Source organism: Perna viridis, chromosome 5, assembly GCF_037379345.1.
Source record: "Perna viridis isolate PV_CMFRI_1.1 ecotype Kerala chromosome 5, ASM3737934v1, whole genome shotgun sequence".
Taxonomy (NCBI): domain Eukaryota; kingdom Metazoa; phylum Mollusca; class Bivalvia; order Mytilida; family Mytilidae; genus Perna; species Perna viridis.
Genome location: NC_142449.1, coordinates 40,132,707 through 40,150,003, shown reverse-complemented (window position 1 = coordinate 40,150,003; position 17,297 = coordinate 40,132,707). Strand labels below are relative to the sequence as shown.

Genomic DNA, 17,297 nt, shown 5'->3' with positions numbered 1-17,297 from the left:
AACCGGACATTATAATCTCGCAACAGAATGGGATGACTTAATCGCACATTAGGCAACCGTTCAACCCGCTAGACAGAAAAAGAAAACTGAATTTTTTAACGTTCTTACTGCTGGACTTTGAATCGATTCAACAACATTCATCACTGGACTCGGGCAGGTGAAGCCATCTGCTTCCAAAGATTAGTTGTAATTTTTAAAACAAAATAGGACTGTTAACCCTGCCAACTGGCATATTGAATATCTGATACAAAAATTTTCATTCAACTTATTGCAACTTGTTTACATTTGTTAGAAAATCAACAATAAAAAGACAGTATAGTTTATTAAAAGTAATTTTTACAACTGTAGTAACATAATAGAAAAAAAGGGTCACACAATAAGATACAGCTATCAGACTAAATTATCAGAATAAGTGTATAGTTTTCATTTTCAAATGGAAGCTTGAAAGGCTTTGGTGAAATTGAATATGATACAAACACATCACTTATTTTAAGAGTTATGTCCCTTATCGTAACTTTAAAAGGGGCCCTCTTCAGTGATGTTCTATATAATCAACCAAACTAAGTTTTCATGCATAAAGAGGTGGCCTCCCCTTGATTTGGCCTGTTTGTTTCTTTATAACGATTCCTACCTAGTTCTAATGAGCAGCTATATATCAAGTTAACGGTTAATGACGTATGGTAATTGGTAAATAATTGAATTCGCAGAACTAAGTAGAGATAAGAATTACTACAATTGGCTTTTTAAAAACGCAAATACAGTAAAACAATATTAACGGAGCAACATGAATAATTTGTCAAACATGTTTCGTAAGACTACCACAAGTTTTGATAAAACAAATTTATCTTTAACGTTGTTGGTATAATTACAGCCAGATTTTACAATACAATTTTACGCCGTTTTTTTAAACTGTCACTGGCTATCCATAAATTGGTGCAACTCTAGCCTCATCTATGATGTATTTAGCCAACACAGCGGAAAATATGACAACTACAGCCTACAAATAGAAATTTTGCATGTATGTAATTCTAATCTGTCGAGCTTCTATAACATTTGAAGATAAATACTGACTTTATTAAGTAAATCTTCACATTTCAATATATAAAATAAAAACGTTCAAAACCAACACAATACTTAATAGTCTATATATCTCAAAATTTTAACTTGATAAGTTTTACGCTACACAAAGCATTTATATATTTCAAATACAGATTCTGGTTGGTAAATCTCATGTTAATAAAATAAACACACAAAGAATTTAAGTCATCATCTTTATTTAGTTCAAGATAAAATACTTAAAATTAAAAAGATAAAGCACCGACATTTAAAAGAACTTTAAACTGTATAATCATTTAAATGATATTCATCTAAGTCTACAGTTATAATTTCTGAAGTTGACAATTACTAGGTTTAAACTAGTTTATTCAATCTCCTGAGCAGTGATGTATTCGAATTTCCAATTACGGTAGATCACACCTATTAAACAGAGCATTCTTTTATGTCATCTTGCAAAATCACAGAAATACTTTTTATATAAAGTAATATTGTTTAAAATTATGAAAAAATGATATGCTTAAATATTTTTGAGATAAAATTAATATAGTAAAATTCTTAACATTATTGTAAAAACCTCTTTCAAGGGGAGATGACTGCCGGGAAAATGTATTGAAATGTGAATGGAATTTTGGTTCTTTTTTTCTAAATTACAAGAAAAATATTTCGGTGACTCCAATTTTTTTTTTTTGAAATACGAAAGAATGTCAGTTAAGCAATCTTTATTAAAAGTTATTTTTTTAAAAGTAATTACATCCACTAATTACATTTTTAGTCGTTTACGAGATATTGAAAACTTCCTTCAAAATCCATGTAAAATGTTGTAAAATACTGCCTTTAATTATGCCCCAATATCTCAAAATCTATTCGGTTACCTATGTTTTTACATTTAAATTCGAAAATATTTTCATTGAATGTCATCTTTGAGAAAAACCAAGAAAATGGATCTACCAGAAATATTAAGTATGATCTACCTTAAGCTTTACCAATTGGTCAAATTACAAGAAAATCAGAAATTTTGGTCTGCGGAGGATATTGGTTAATCTGTTTATATACTTCAAAAGACATATAAACATTTCTTTTATGAGGAAAAAGGTACCATCCCTTAGTTTGTTAGTTAAATGTTTCACCCTTTCATTTTTATAGCAAATATTTTAATAGATTGAATATAAATAACTTTTTTGAATCAAACTGTATGTTAATGTCACAATAAAAATACAATTGCCTTTGTCTTGACCGTATTCATGTTATGAAATATGTACCATAAGAAATTTGTAATAACAAATGTGAAGATAGAAATAAAACCGTTTTGGTGAAAAATATTATTTTATTTTTATGCAATCTTTTTATACTTTGTATCATCCCGAGACAAAAACAAAAAGTAATAACAAAGCAAACCGTTTTTATTAGACGGCTTCGCAAAATTAAACCTACTGTTCAACTTTATACAATTTACCTGAAACACAAATAAGGCGCTAAATCCGAGGCCAGCGTACAAAGGTCTACCTAAAAGTTTATCCCAAATGGCATCAAAACATCCCTGTAATATTAAATATTAAAGTTTGCTAAGTTTTTTGCGTAAACGACTCAAAAAAAATTCCTTGGTCACTTCTGCTACACATATGGACGATTTTTATCATTTCAATAATTATCAATACTGAAGTTACTCAAATGGACAACTTTTCTGTTAAAATCTTTACTGCCTAGATTTCTCTTACACAGAACGAGCTAGATTTTTTGCATATAAAGTGGTTTATCGCCGGTTATAATGCTTTAAAACTTGTGAATATTTATGTTTGTTTAGGTAAATACAACCACCAGGTTGGACCTTATAGACCGATATAGAATGTCAAATCCAAATTTCGATCTGTCATAGGTTTTTTCGTTCATCTATTTTAACTGGAATATAATGCCAGTTGCTGTGTGTTTCTTTTGTTCATTTGAAGTGTGAAACTTGATGTGTGTGGTAATCTTATGCTAATGATATAATCATCTTTACGAATGATATTCATGTATTCAAGTGATTATCATATAATTTTCATATGTTGATTTGGCTTTGAAACGTATGATAATCATATGATACATATAATCATGTGATAACCATATATACACTGAAACACATCTCGCTAGTTTCATTGATTATCATATACTGCAAACCATATGATTATCATGTTTGACACTTTTGTCTTTATATGACTTCCCATTTGACCGTAATATCATCATCGCAGATTGATAGAATACTACTTAAAAATTGCAGAAGAAAAACCAAGACTATTGTTCATAGAAAACATCACAAATATTGCTTCTTATGTAAATACCAAAAATTGTAAAGAGGGAAACAAAACAAAATGTAAAATCTACAATATACGATGTTCACACAAACATGTGTATAGCGCACGAGAAGGAGTGCAACATTATTAAGAATAATCAAGAGCGGTAGGAATTAAAAACAATTAGCTTTATTCTATCACTTGAAAAAATAAATTGGTGAATATTTTGTGATAGTTGCAAAAATGTGTTAAGCAATGTAATAGAAAATGGGTGAATAATAATTTGGTACACGCATTTTGCAGTATTTTACCATAAATATCCGACATTTTGTAAAAGTATATCAGTACATTTGTAACACATGCATAACAACTACCCTTTATATATTTTTATGGTCGTAATGTATTTGCATACTTAAAGTAACGGCAGCTGATAAGTCTGGTCCTTGAAAGTTGTTGACAAATATTGGAAAAGAAAAGGATAAAGTTAAGGTTAAAAAGTAAAGTACGTTGGTAAATATTTTATATTATCTTCAATAGTAAAGAAAAAAATATGACGACAATCATTTATTGATCATTAATCATGCTTACATTTAAACATTATGGTATTGGGAAAATAAATGTAATTTGAGTTACCTCCCGTTTTTTCCACATTGATATCCAAAAATCTATTTATATGACGGTTCAAGATAATATTTATTAGTTCATAGTATTAGACTTAGTTCATTGAAAATATAATTTAAACAATGTTAAATAGAGTAATCCAGGGAGTAAATATTCGAGCGGTAATCGAAAAGAGTTTGTTCCGATGAGAAAGATCTTGACTAGACCGGGAAAACAGACACATATAACGAAGAACATAAAAATAGCAAAAAAAAGACAAAAACAAAAAAAAACAAAAAAAAAAACAAAAAAAAAACAAAAACAAAAGTAAATTGGCAACCTGGACTCCACTTAAAACTGGGAACACGGCTTTTCTAGAAACACACGCTGAGTTTTCATTAAATGTCACGTCCAGAGTAGACGAAAGAGAAAAAATAATTACATGGTTAACAAATAGATTCTTATGCTTATAAGCAGATGGATACACCATAAGTTTTGACGAGTTCATGATGACGAATGTTAAACTTTCATAGCGATGACTGTAATTTTGTAGCAACATAATCCTGTTTCATTTGAAAGTCTGAAGAAATTTATTTTCATAACATACCTGATCATACACATGCAAATTATTTTCCGTCGCACAGGAAATATCACCGTTATAAGGCGTGATGATACAACAAGTTATTGGAGCGTCTAGTATTGTTCCATTAATTAGTGGATTTCTGTTCCAGTCCGGGGCGTGGTTATGAAAATCCTTGTATGAGTCAACTCCGCAACATTCAAACTGTTTATAAGTATTAAAATGTTTTCCAAATGAACGTTTAATGAGGACTGATTTATGCAAAATAGTTATCGTTCATGCACGGCATGATTGAGAAACAAGCATGAAAAGCTCTATCCGTGTATAATTGATGGTATTGCAAAATGAAACATGAATCAGTCAAAACCGCAAAAAATATATCCTGCGTATATGTTTATTAGACAAAATCCACAATTACATTGTTTATAGTACCTACAAAAACTGAATTAAAATTCATATGCAGACAAATCATCAGAAAACTACGCACCTCATAGATAACAAACATCCATCCCAGTGATGCTACATTGGTCCCTTGTATTCCATGAAAGTCCCCTAAAGTGTTTCTCATGAAACCTTTAATTGACCCCTGTATCTGTAAAATTCAAGTAATTCGTTAATAATAATGAAAAGAGAGAGATTCAATGTCACTTATTTTTGTTCTTTTGGCGGAACGGGTACACACCATAAGTCCCTTTATATATACCAACTAATGTGTCATCGTCTATGTGTGTACAGACACACGATAGGCTGATTTTAGTACGAATTTTTCAAATGGGTACACACAGCTTCGTTACAGGTATTGTCTCTTAATCAGTTAGTGAATAACGAAAAAAACAAATGTAGTGGGGATGTGAGGCACATTAAAATAAACTATGATTTGATTGTTTCTTTTCTCTGATCTTATGTAAAATCAATGTAGCTAGGGGACCTCAACCCTCGTGTTGATAATACTATGCTGAACGACGGCTTTGCTCGATTCGGACCTATTTCGGCGTTAACATAAAAAAAAAATCTACATTCAAAAAGAGGCCCGTGTCGACTGACCCCCATCTGTTGAAGCCGCGTTTTTATCAGAGCGTACATCCTTACATTTTAATTTACATTGATTAACCATCGTAAAACCATTTCGATTTTTTAAAAGCTACCCCACCCCCCTTTTCAAATAGAGAACCAGCTAGAACAGGTTCTATTTGAGTGTTACAAATCTTGGTACATTTAATACAAGGACAGCATTTGTATGGAAGGATTAACAGGTGTAAGTGACAATGACTAGGAGAAAGCACAGAGTAAGAAGAAGTATTTAACGAATACTTTAGAAAATTAAATATATACCAGGGCTGAAGGTAGAACGTTTCTATTCCTCATTATTTTAGGTTGACCTTCTGTGTATCCTATTTTCCTACTTGTGCAAATCAGGTTGGACAAATCGTACAGATATTAAAAATCTTTTACTAATTCAAGAATTTGAAAATTATTCTACTGGTGAAAAATTACATTATGTTTTTCTAAAAATCGTTTTATATAAGTTTCATGTTTTTTTTTTTTTTTAAATATGTGGTCAATTAGTAGAGAAGGGGATATTTACATCCGAATATAGTCTGCTTCACATAGAAAAATTTACATGGTACAAAAGTCATATTATAGCTGTCATTGTTTTTAAAAGTACATACCGTTGTTTTTAAAAGTGTAATATAAAAAGTTTCAATATTGTCGCCTACGGATAAAAAAGTATCGTTTTACCTGAAGAATTGTTGTTAAGCAATTGTATACTGTGTTTAAATGATAAGTACATATACTTGTACTTGGATTGTCAGTTTTCAACAGAAGAAACATATAACATTTGTTCCCTTGTAACCGTAAAAGAAATTCAGAGTTGATCTCTTTATTATGCAAGTAGAACGAATAACCAACTCTATCAGGGAACGAAAGTTTATCCTCGGTCTACGTTGGTTTCGTCTTGCTTGTGTTATATGTTGTTTTTAATCTTAGTTGTTTTTGTTATTTTTTATTTGCGTTCGTGTTCTCCCCGTTCGTTTTCTACTTTGTCTAAATATAACGAGAAAAGGTATGGTGTATATGGCAGAGACAACAACCCCACCAAGATGAAAATGTCATGCGGAAGCATGTTCAATTAACGACGTGGAAACCGTCATACTACATGGCAGGCTGCAGTTGGTCCCAAACATCATTACACAAAGGTACAGCGATATAGTTGCCCCTATATACTCAAGTAGTATATAATAAATTAAAAGTGAAAACAAAACAAGACACAAAGAGGCCAAAATGTCTGACGTGAGACAGGCGCAAAAAAAGCGGCGGAGTTAAATACTTTGGCGTGATCTCAACCCTCCTTCTTTTAAATTTGGCCATTGTCGAAAAATATCACACAATTAAAAACACATAAAAATCAATTCAAAAAGGTCTGGGTCCCTTGTGGAAATGGAAATAAAGGAAACGAATATAAATTACACATATGTACAAACCAAGGACTCATAGAAGTTAACTGACATGCCAGCTCAAGACCAGTTTAAACCTACAAAGAATAATATCTCCATCGTAGTTTGTTATAGGTCTTCATGATGAATAATGTTTTAAAAATACTTACTGTGCTCGGTGCAGCATACATAAGTATCACGAAAATAATCTCAGCAAGCAAAAACAACCCGATGAGGATGGAATACTGGAGGTAAACAAAAATAAAAGCAAAAAGAGTATTTATGTATATGCTTAAGTGTGTGGATTCAGAGTATCAAAAAGGGTATAAAATAATTAACCATTATAACAATGTAATATGTTTATTTGCACCATCCGGAGCAAGAAATAAAGGAAATAAAGGTTTTAGGTTAAATGAGTTATAATTGCGTTGAAATACACTGAAAGTTAATATTTCAGGGACACAGTTAGCCCTGTAAGAAACGTCATATTTTTACATATTCAAATAAAAGATTCAATATTCGGCTATGCAGACATCAAATATTGATATGATGTATTTACCATATCCATTCCCCTTATATCGAATTACGTCATTTCCTTGAGTGAAGGTATTTTGCCAGATAAGTTATGTTCAGACATGAATGTTTCGAAGTTTTTTTCTCATTTTGCATGATTTGTATGTAAACACCATTTGATTTAATATTTTAAAAATTTTTCTAGCTTTATGAGTGTCGTATCAAACTAAATATTTTGCCCACCGATATGAGAAAACTTTGAATATGATATGAAGAATAAAAAAAATATAGTGCTGATATTTCAAAGTAAGACATATCAATATAAGAGTATTTTTTTTCATTCAGAGGAACTATCAAAAATAACTTCTAGTACTTATTGCAAGCATACAACGTCTATATGAATTCAAAAGAATGGTAAACATCTGAATACAAAATATATAGATATGACGAAATTGATATCTTTCATAAACAGTATCCAAAGCGTTAAAATACTTTAATGATTCATATGTGACGGCAAATATAAGTAAAAAATGTTCACTTACAATTATTAGCATTTTGTGCACCCTAAAACATCCCCCACAACAGCCAAAAAAAGATAAGCAAAGGATTATGACTCCGATCACGATCATGGCTGTCGATATTCCACCAAAAAGATCTTTGATGTTGAAGTTACTGATACTGTAATTAGTCAGATATGTTCCCTTTAAGACTGCATTGAGAGCAATCTTAATTGCATTCTCCGCTGCTTTAATGAAACCAACGTCAGATGGAGATTTTAATATAATGCCTATGGAAACCATCACGATTCCGATGACCTGAAATATCAACATTGTTTAAATAACGAAGACAGGGACCATGCTCAATTTATTTTATTTGACTATAAAAATATCTCTCATATAAATATTGAGAATTTTGGTATCATATAAACGTGCTTTTAAAGAGTAAATTTATATCAGTAACATTTGAATCAAGTACCTTGAAAGATCTAAACAAAAATATTAATTGTATAAAAGAAACATCAAAACCAAAAGTACTGAAATAGTATTTAATAATGAAACAATGATTTTAACGCGAGTTGAGCGTGACATACATAAAGCGACAGAAGAAAGGCACAAGTCATTTCCACTTGTGCCTTTTTTAACAATCAAAAATATTTGGTCGTTTTTTCGATACTTAAATATTCTAAACATTTGCTTCATGAAAAATGTAGCTTTCAGTAGTTAAAAAATAATTCAAAATGCAAACGTTAAAAGCTGATTATATACTTTCTAAAGACATTGCTAATATCTTATACTAGTATATTAGATAAAAAAGTTATGAAAATGTGTTAGTTTAACGCAGATTTTCATTGTTTGTCGCAAGTAGCCACAAATACCAACCTTCGATCCGAGTACTCATTAAAATAATTCTAGAACTGTTTGTAGACACGTCTGTCGACTATCATTTCAGCATTTTTATTGAAAACAAGGTAAATTTCAATTAATTTGCGTGCAAGAAAAAAACCGCGAAATAAACGGTTGCTAATAAGTCTGTTAAATAAAGACTGTCCTTCAGTCTCGAGGGGATTACATGATTTCTCCACTCGAGATAGTGACATGTAAAATTTAACTATCGAGAGTGGAGAAATTTTGGAATTCCCGAGAACATTGGAGAATCTGTTTCTCCCATAAATTCAGAGGCGAACGAAATGACAAGAAACACAATTCTTCCAACCATTCATTGCGTCATGTATTACTACATTATGATTTGTTGATGCATTACTACTTAGTGTTTAATTAAAAATTAAACAGACAAAAGGCAATAAGTATTTGATGACCAACAACATAAGTAACAAAAATAAAGTATTTTGACAAAATTCAAACATTTTCCGTGTCTGCGGAACTATGTTACCGCGTATTGTTAACCGCCTTGGTGTAATTTAACGCTCGCTACATTTTAATTCCTGGCACGCGGTATGGATACGGTCGAAAAATGGGAGAAAATAATATAACTTTTAGAGAGAGTAAGACTTCAATTAAATAACAGCGAAATCAGATTGACATCATAAATCACGAAATTAAATAGCAATGAACAATTAAAAGTAGTATCTGTTGAAAAAAAATTGTTAACAGTTTTTCTGAAACTGATTTCTGGTAATAAGTGGACATTAATATTTCCTAAGATAAGCAATTCGAATAGTTAGGGTTTGAGTCTTATAACCGTTAAATTTTAAGCTTTGATTTTTGTGAGACATGCCTTTTTCCTTATCTTTACAATTAACCTTGTTGAAATGTATTTATCAATCAAGATTTACCATGCTTTTTTCTGACGAAATTATTTATTGCATCTTAAAACACTCTTATATTTACAATACCTAAATCAAGTAAATGGAAGTCATTTCTATAGATTGAAATATAAAGACTAAAACACACATTTGGATCATTCTGAAGGAGTTTACGTTAGGAACTAGAAATGAAACAAAAAAAGATATAAAACAATAGGGGAAAGACATGCTTTAAAGTTTTGATACACTTATTTGGTTCGATTTATAGATTTATTGATTTATTGATTATTATTTCCCCGTACTTACACTACAGTTTCATTTCTATTAATTATCCCTTTTGATTGATTAAGATTTGATTCTCATGTGGCAGCTAAGATGGAAATTTAAAATGTTACATTGTAGATTTTGAACTACATTTATCAATGTACTTGAATTGTCTGTCAACAATTCAGTTACCTTTCTCTATTTTAACGCCTTTGAATAATACTTTTATAAAGATTGTTTAAAAGATCTTGTTTTTGTATAAATTTCTACAGAGTTTATTTGTCGCTTGTCTTTTATTTGATTGAGACAGTCATTCACTATTGAGAGTAGGCGGTTAGTTGTACTTACACAAGAAAACATTAAGGGGTCATCAAGTATAGAACAGTGTAAAGTGATCACGTTCAGTTTGAACTTGCCTACTTGCTTTTTCTTTTATTTTATCAATGTCAAACTTTTTTTGCAATAATAGGAAACTGTGTCCAACCTTAAATTTTAGAGAGTTTCATGTTTAATGTTGACGTTTAGGTTCTGTTTTAATTAATTACAGATTATATATTTTGTACCACCGTCATACTTAAAAATTTCCTTTCATTATAATGTTGTGAAGGTCAATGTCGCAACACACACGGACATTTAATCTGTTACATTGTACTGCATGGTCCACGCACCCAGCTTTTAGAAGTGTTCTCATTTACTTTTGTTACTTTGTATGTATTATTTAAGTTACTTTATTTTCTTTGTTGTGTCTGTCTGTTTTCCATGTCTGGTCTTTGTCCCTGGATTACATTCATTTATTTCCGTTAGAATCTTGGTTCCCTTGTTACTCTTTCATATTATAGAATATACATCGACACGATAGGAAAACATTGCGATGATATTTATCAGTAATAAATTTTATTCGATTCATTTTGTATGTTCGTTTTCACTCTGTTTACTGCTAAAAGAAAAAAAAATCACACAGTATATTTCACTTCAGTACAATGTGATGATGAATTTCTCGCTCGTTTTCTTAGGTTTTCTATTGATAAATAAAACATATATATTTCGGAACAGTGTTATACAAAATAACCTGGCTTGCGGCATTTTACACTTATAAACTACGAAGTCATTGAATATAATCTGTTCAGTACATATATTGATAATTGATTCGTTATCAAAACGCTATTTGTTTTGGATAATTTGAATTGCAGAGTGCGGACCAATCGATGTCAGTAACGTCATAGCTTCAAGCCAGGTTATACAAAATAACCTGGTTTGTTCAAAGTGAACCAACTAATCAAAAAGTTTGTTATAAATCAAATTGAATTATGAAGTTATGTCCATTACGAATATCCGGGAAATTTCAAAACAAATGTCTAAATTAAGAAAGAAAAAAAAACAATATCATGGAAAAGGAATGAAACACAAAAGAACCGAAAATTCAAACAAAATAAGTATATAGGACAACACCAGGAACATCAAAACTAAAATAAACAAAGAACTAAACGTTCCTTACAAAACAACTTTAAAGTACAAAGAAGAAACAGTCAGCACGAACACTGGTAAACATCAGGTGTTCACTATGGTGCTCCGGAAGGATGCTTTTCGTTAAAGTCTGGTGTAAAGGACAGTCATACAAGCAGTTGGAAATCGCGTCTAACATTATATATGTATACTTTATATACCGTTGAAAGTGTCAAATCTGCGTTATTGATTTATCACGTTGATATAGGTCAGTAAAGTAATTGTGACAACCATAATTTTTTGACATTACTACTTTGATATATTATATGCATCCAGGACCCATGTGGCTAATCGGCAGATACAAATTTGTTATATGCCTTCCTAACTCTGATTGCATGGAATCTATCTAATATATAGATATTTTTGTGATAGTTGGAGGACGTTGATCATATAGGAAAGGAATACTCTATTTCTGTCGGTTAGGTGAAGGGGGTGGGCAAAAGATGTTTTTTGTTGGAAATTTTGGAAATGATTTGAAAAAAAATATACATGACCAAGAACTTTATTTGTAAGACGCTGAGCCTTCTGAAGGGAAAAGCGTGATGAACGCATCAATTAATAGATTGCATTTATGAATGTCATAAAAGTTGTTGACTCTCGGAGTATCCTGCATCCTACGCTCGTATTTTTAATCCGATTTTATTGGACCTAAAACATCGCGTAAATTCAACATGTTCATAAGTAAATTCATGAAAAATTTTGTTCAATGTTAGAATGATCTTTCTTAATTTGTTTCTTACCTTAAACAGTCAATCATTGATAAGGGTATCTGTTTAACTGCACTAATGGTAGAAAGCCATAGATTTCTTTATTTTGAAAGTAATGCCAGTTTTATATTATCTGAATATTACATGTCAATACCTGTATCTCATGCCGTATCAGTCCGGTCCGCGAGGTGATATAGGTCGAGTGTGGATACCACATGTTATTCATTTTTTGAAATGTCATTGCTCATTGTACCATATATTTCAAGTATATTCCGCGAAGTGCTACGATAAAGGGCATGCAATAAAGGTCTAAGGTTGTAATATAGGGTAAATGATACAAGTCTAAAGGTATGCAATGTATGTCTAGGGGCGCGATAGAGGGTATGCAATCAAAACGCACTAAACTATGATGCGTCATTCTTTGCATTACACATGGTGCAAATGTATATCGCTCGTTGCTGAGTTTAACTTTTTATGATTAAATACTTCTTAATACCATATACTTTCGGAATATGAGCTTCCAAAGTACTTGGTGATTTTAGGGTACTCATTGAGACATACATACATAATTATGAAATAAACCACGGAAACTCCATTTTGTCATTGTTTTACCACGGGCTGACCAATTATGCCGCATAATTTTACCCCGAGTGATAGCCCGTGGTTAAACAATGATAAAATAGGGTTTCCATGATTTATTTCTTAATTGTCGCTTATATTTGAGTACTGATTTGATATCATCGCCTTTGTTTGAGAAACGGATTTGATACCTCTGTCAGAGAAGCTGATTTGATATCATCGCTTTTGTTTAAGATGCTGATTTGATATCATCGCCTTTGTTTGAGAAACGGATTTGATACCATCACCTCTGTCAGAGATGCTGATTTGATATCATCGCTTTTGTTTAAGATGTGATTAGATATCATCGCCTTTGTTTGAGAAGCTAATTTGATATATCCCCACCCACCAAATAATAAGAAAGTAAGCGCACAAAGCTAATGTATGACAGTAACATATCGACTGTACCATGTATACTTAAATGCCTGAAATATAGTCATATTTATACTATTTATATATGACTTTGTTCTTTCGATGCTTGAAATACCAATTAGAGATTCAGCAGACTGAACTTATCTGAGTTGAGGCTCTCTTTCATATTTAACGTTAATCAAATTTGCAAACAAAAATGTTCCTGTTCTTTGACATTTTTTTAGTTACAACAAAAGTTAACATACCACAAACATAGAATTAAGCCAGACGATGACACAACGACCAGCCTTTGCTATCCATTCTTCACCAATGAAAGTCATCTATAAAATAAAACACGGAATAGATATCTAAATGCGTATATTACGTTTGTTCACATGAAATTATAGTGTACCGTTTTCATGTGTTGAATACAAATTCCTAAGATACATTTTAACTTGACCTACCTTTATAACGATTGACTCTTAACTAAATTTTTGCTATTCCATCATTGCTACTCATAAAGATTTTTTCAAAATATAATGATGATAAATATAATATTTCAGTATCATCAATAATTCAAGACTACCGTCTCCGTATTGATTCCAGTAAGCATAAGGATATTAGCAATTTAAACTTTAGCATTTCAAATGCGAAATAACACCTTATGTTGAAACAAATTATATGAAATTTATCTGTTTATATTTTTAATTCCTTCTCGGATGTTCAAACTTCGTCATCATGGAATAGATGGGGGAAAAACGATTCAAATATTCGTTTTGTGATGTTGTTGCGGATGATAGGCATTTTTTGCAAATCAACCTGAAGTTACAATCATAGCAAATACAATTTAGTAACCAAACGATATGCACTTCTGGTGCCCTAGATACGATATTCTATCATGAATATTTAACAGGAAATATAATGTTTACCATGTATAGGATCAACAGTTTAGTCGTCCAATAAAATTACGCTCTATGTGACCGGACGTTCGGGACAGATAACTTAATGTCAGACATGCGTCTATTTTTATGACGGTTGTCTTTAAGACGTTAAACGTTCGACGTATAAATCCATTAAATATTCAACAGTTCCGGGTAAAAGATGTATTTCTATAATTTACATTGACGAATAAGATATTATTTGTCCACGCAGTAGAAAGGGTTTGGCCGATAAAATGATTTATGAGCGAAGCTTCCCAACTCCGACAGTATGATCTAATACAATGAACATTGTATTTGAAAACCGTACCGACGTGACGCTTTTCTACTTTTTCAGAAATTATAATTTTCACCAACTATTCTTTGTAAATTACTAGTAGTCAAATAGCTTGAACCCCGAACAATTTTTATCGTCTAAAATATATAACAAATACATTGTAAGCATTCAGAGCAGGGCTATTAGAATACTAAATATCGTAGTCATCAATGAAAACGGACTTCAGCTGCCATCACAGACTTATCGATTGATATGTTGTGTCAATCATCATCAATCACCCACTTAAAGTGTCTCCATACAACGTCATAACACTATCTATATGGCTGGTACATGTACATTTAGAAAAAAGACTTCGAGCTTATCAAACTTACCAAAGAATGATATCAACATAATTTCAATAAATAATTTAATGTGTATATGACGTCATCAACCTTTTTAAATGATTTACTCGTTGAGTTTTGATACTAAAATTAAATTATATGGAATGTCTGTTATATTTTTTCGGTCTAAGTGATATAACCTCGATGCCTTTGGTGATTGCGGCTATTTTTTCATAGACTGAAAACATATAGCAGCCATTCCTTAAATAGAAAAAGAAATTCTTACAAGTACTATCTTTAAATAAAACCGTTAAATATTGTTCTGTTTACTTCTACATTTCATTACAAAGGGTAAAAGTGAAACTTTACTGACTGTGTCGAAAAAAAAAACAAACAAAAAAATTAAATAATTAAAGTTTTACGAGTATTATATTGTAGAACATGAGAACCTAGTCAATTTATAATTTTACTTTTTACTTTAGAACTGATGCATTTAAATTGTACTAATCAATCTGTTTAATAATGTGTTTGTTAATGATTGATTGATTGAGTGTTGGGGTTTTACGTCCGAGCAGCAATATTTCAGCTATATTCCGACGATTAACATGAAATGGATGATAAAATGAACATGAATTATGTTTGTTAATGGAAACTGACTACTTGAAGTCAACTTATATTTTTCTCTGGTTAGTTTTTTAGCGATTAACCTTATGCATGCAAAACTAGTTTTAACAATACATTTAAATTTTTTACACTGTCTGCTTGGTGTAAAGAAATTGGTTCTTCTCAAATGTAAGTTTGTTTTTTGTTTTAATTACAGAAATGAACGGAACGACATCTGTTGTAATTATATAACGTCTTCAAAACAAGTAATTTTACTCTATGATGTATGTAACGAAGAACTCCGTACTACAACAATTAAGAAATAACATCAATTCCACAAAGTCTGGATTACATATCTTGTTGCTTAATATATTTCTACATTCTCGATGGTTGAATTCTAATTTTCATCGCGAGTGTAGACATAATGTTAAACGTTGTGTTTAGTGTAAGATTCTACATACATATGCACACTTTTCAATGATAATAAAAAAAACCAAAATTAAACCAAAGCGCATCGTCACTTATTCCTTATAAAATGTGAATACAGTAAATGAAAAGTCGGATTTATATCCATTTTCACAAAATAAAAAAAAATATTTGTAATGTATTAACAGTCATTTCACTGAACAGTAAGATTTTGTTTCTAAACCTTTACTGGTTGTTAACTCTGTTAATTAAATGAATTCAAATGATATGCTAACAAAAGGATTAAACTGAATTTGAACACATTCACCCAAAACAGAGATAATCATTAAGTGGAAAAGATTTTGCCTTTTTAAACTGCTAAATAACCGTTAAGCTAAGTTCAGTTACATCAAAACTGACAAGTGAAAATACCTGGTCATACAATGATAGGACAAACACTGAAGGAAAGTGAGGATATATGGCACATAATCATTCACGAGTGCCAAGTTGAACGCCAAAATTTAACGAGAGTTATGTGTACCAGTTAAATACTGTAAGAGTTAGAAACACTATATCCAAGCGTTCCTGGCACTAGTGTTATCCGATATTTCGGTAAATCAGATTATCCAGTCGATTATTGTATTTAAATATATTGGCATAATATCGGCAAAATATACCGGCACATGAACAAAATCCAAATACATGACCACAACGTGAAAATAGGAGACAAAAACACAAAGTAGTGAACCGAATTGAACAGATTACTTGAAAGCTTAAAACCTAAAAATAAAGAAAACAAGTCGCAACACAAAAACTAAAGTGACAGCAATAAGAACTCCAACAAAAGAATGAGAGCGACATCAGGTTATCCGAAACGGTAAGCATATCCTGATCCAACAGGGCACCGGTCATGTCGCAAGTAAGTGCAATCCGGTAATAGTCTTACTAAAATAATGCAGCTACCAGATATTAGTCAAACAGGAGTTCCATAAAAAGCAATTTATATTCAAGACAACACAGTATCACGATGTAAATAGCGTGTATATTTCAATAATAATGGAAATATTTTTTTATCCTGTGATATACGGATTGAAAATAAAATGTAATCAAGGGAACCAAGATTCTACCGAAAATCAAAAGATTGTAATCCAAGGACAAATACCAGATATTATGGAAATCGGACAAACACAACAAAGAACATAAAGTAACTAAAATAATAATACAAAGTGACAAAAGCAACTAGGACGCCACTAAAAACTGGGAGCATGGACCAGGTGCACCGGTAGGGTGAGCGTCCTCTACTTTTCTTGAAACATCCGCCGAGTTGCCCATAAAAGTCAAGTACGGGGTAAACGAAAGAGGAAAGGAAAACTGACACGTTGCGACAAATCAGTTTTTTGTGGTGCAGATGGATACACCGTAACGAGTTCATGATGACGACCATAAAACTTCTGTAGTGATGACTTCTAGCAACATAACCCAATTCCAGAAGCCTAATTGTAAGAAGTCTATCTCGATACAAGAAGTCTGCGTAGTAACGGAAAGCTATGGCATGACGTATTGGTTGTGATATGAAAACTCCATATGCAGGTGCTGA

General features: G+C 31.5%; 1 protein-coding gene across 1 annotated transcript; it reads right to left on the bottom strand.

The window, feature by feature from the left end:
• Positions 1–337: 337 nt before the first annotated feature.
• Positions 338–13,497, bottom strand: LOC148617477 (CD63 antigen-like). The gene is made up of 7 exons (XM_088585180.1): positions 13,424–13,497; positions 7,994–8,266; positions 7,109–7,183; positions 4,991–5,095; positions 4,531–4,707; positions 2,510–2,593; positions 338–997 (listed from the first exon to the last, which is right to left on the bottom strand). The coding sequence occupies exons 1-7, from the start codon at positions 13,430–13,432 to the stop codon at positions 920–922; spliced, it is 801 nt and encodes a 266-aa protein (XP_088441306.1). The 5' UTR covers positions 13,433–13,497; the 3' UTR covers positions 338–919.
• Positions 13,498–17,297: the final 3,800 nt, after the last annotated feature.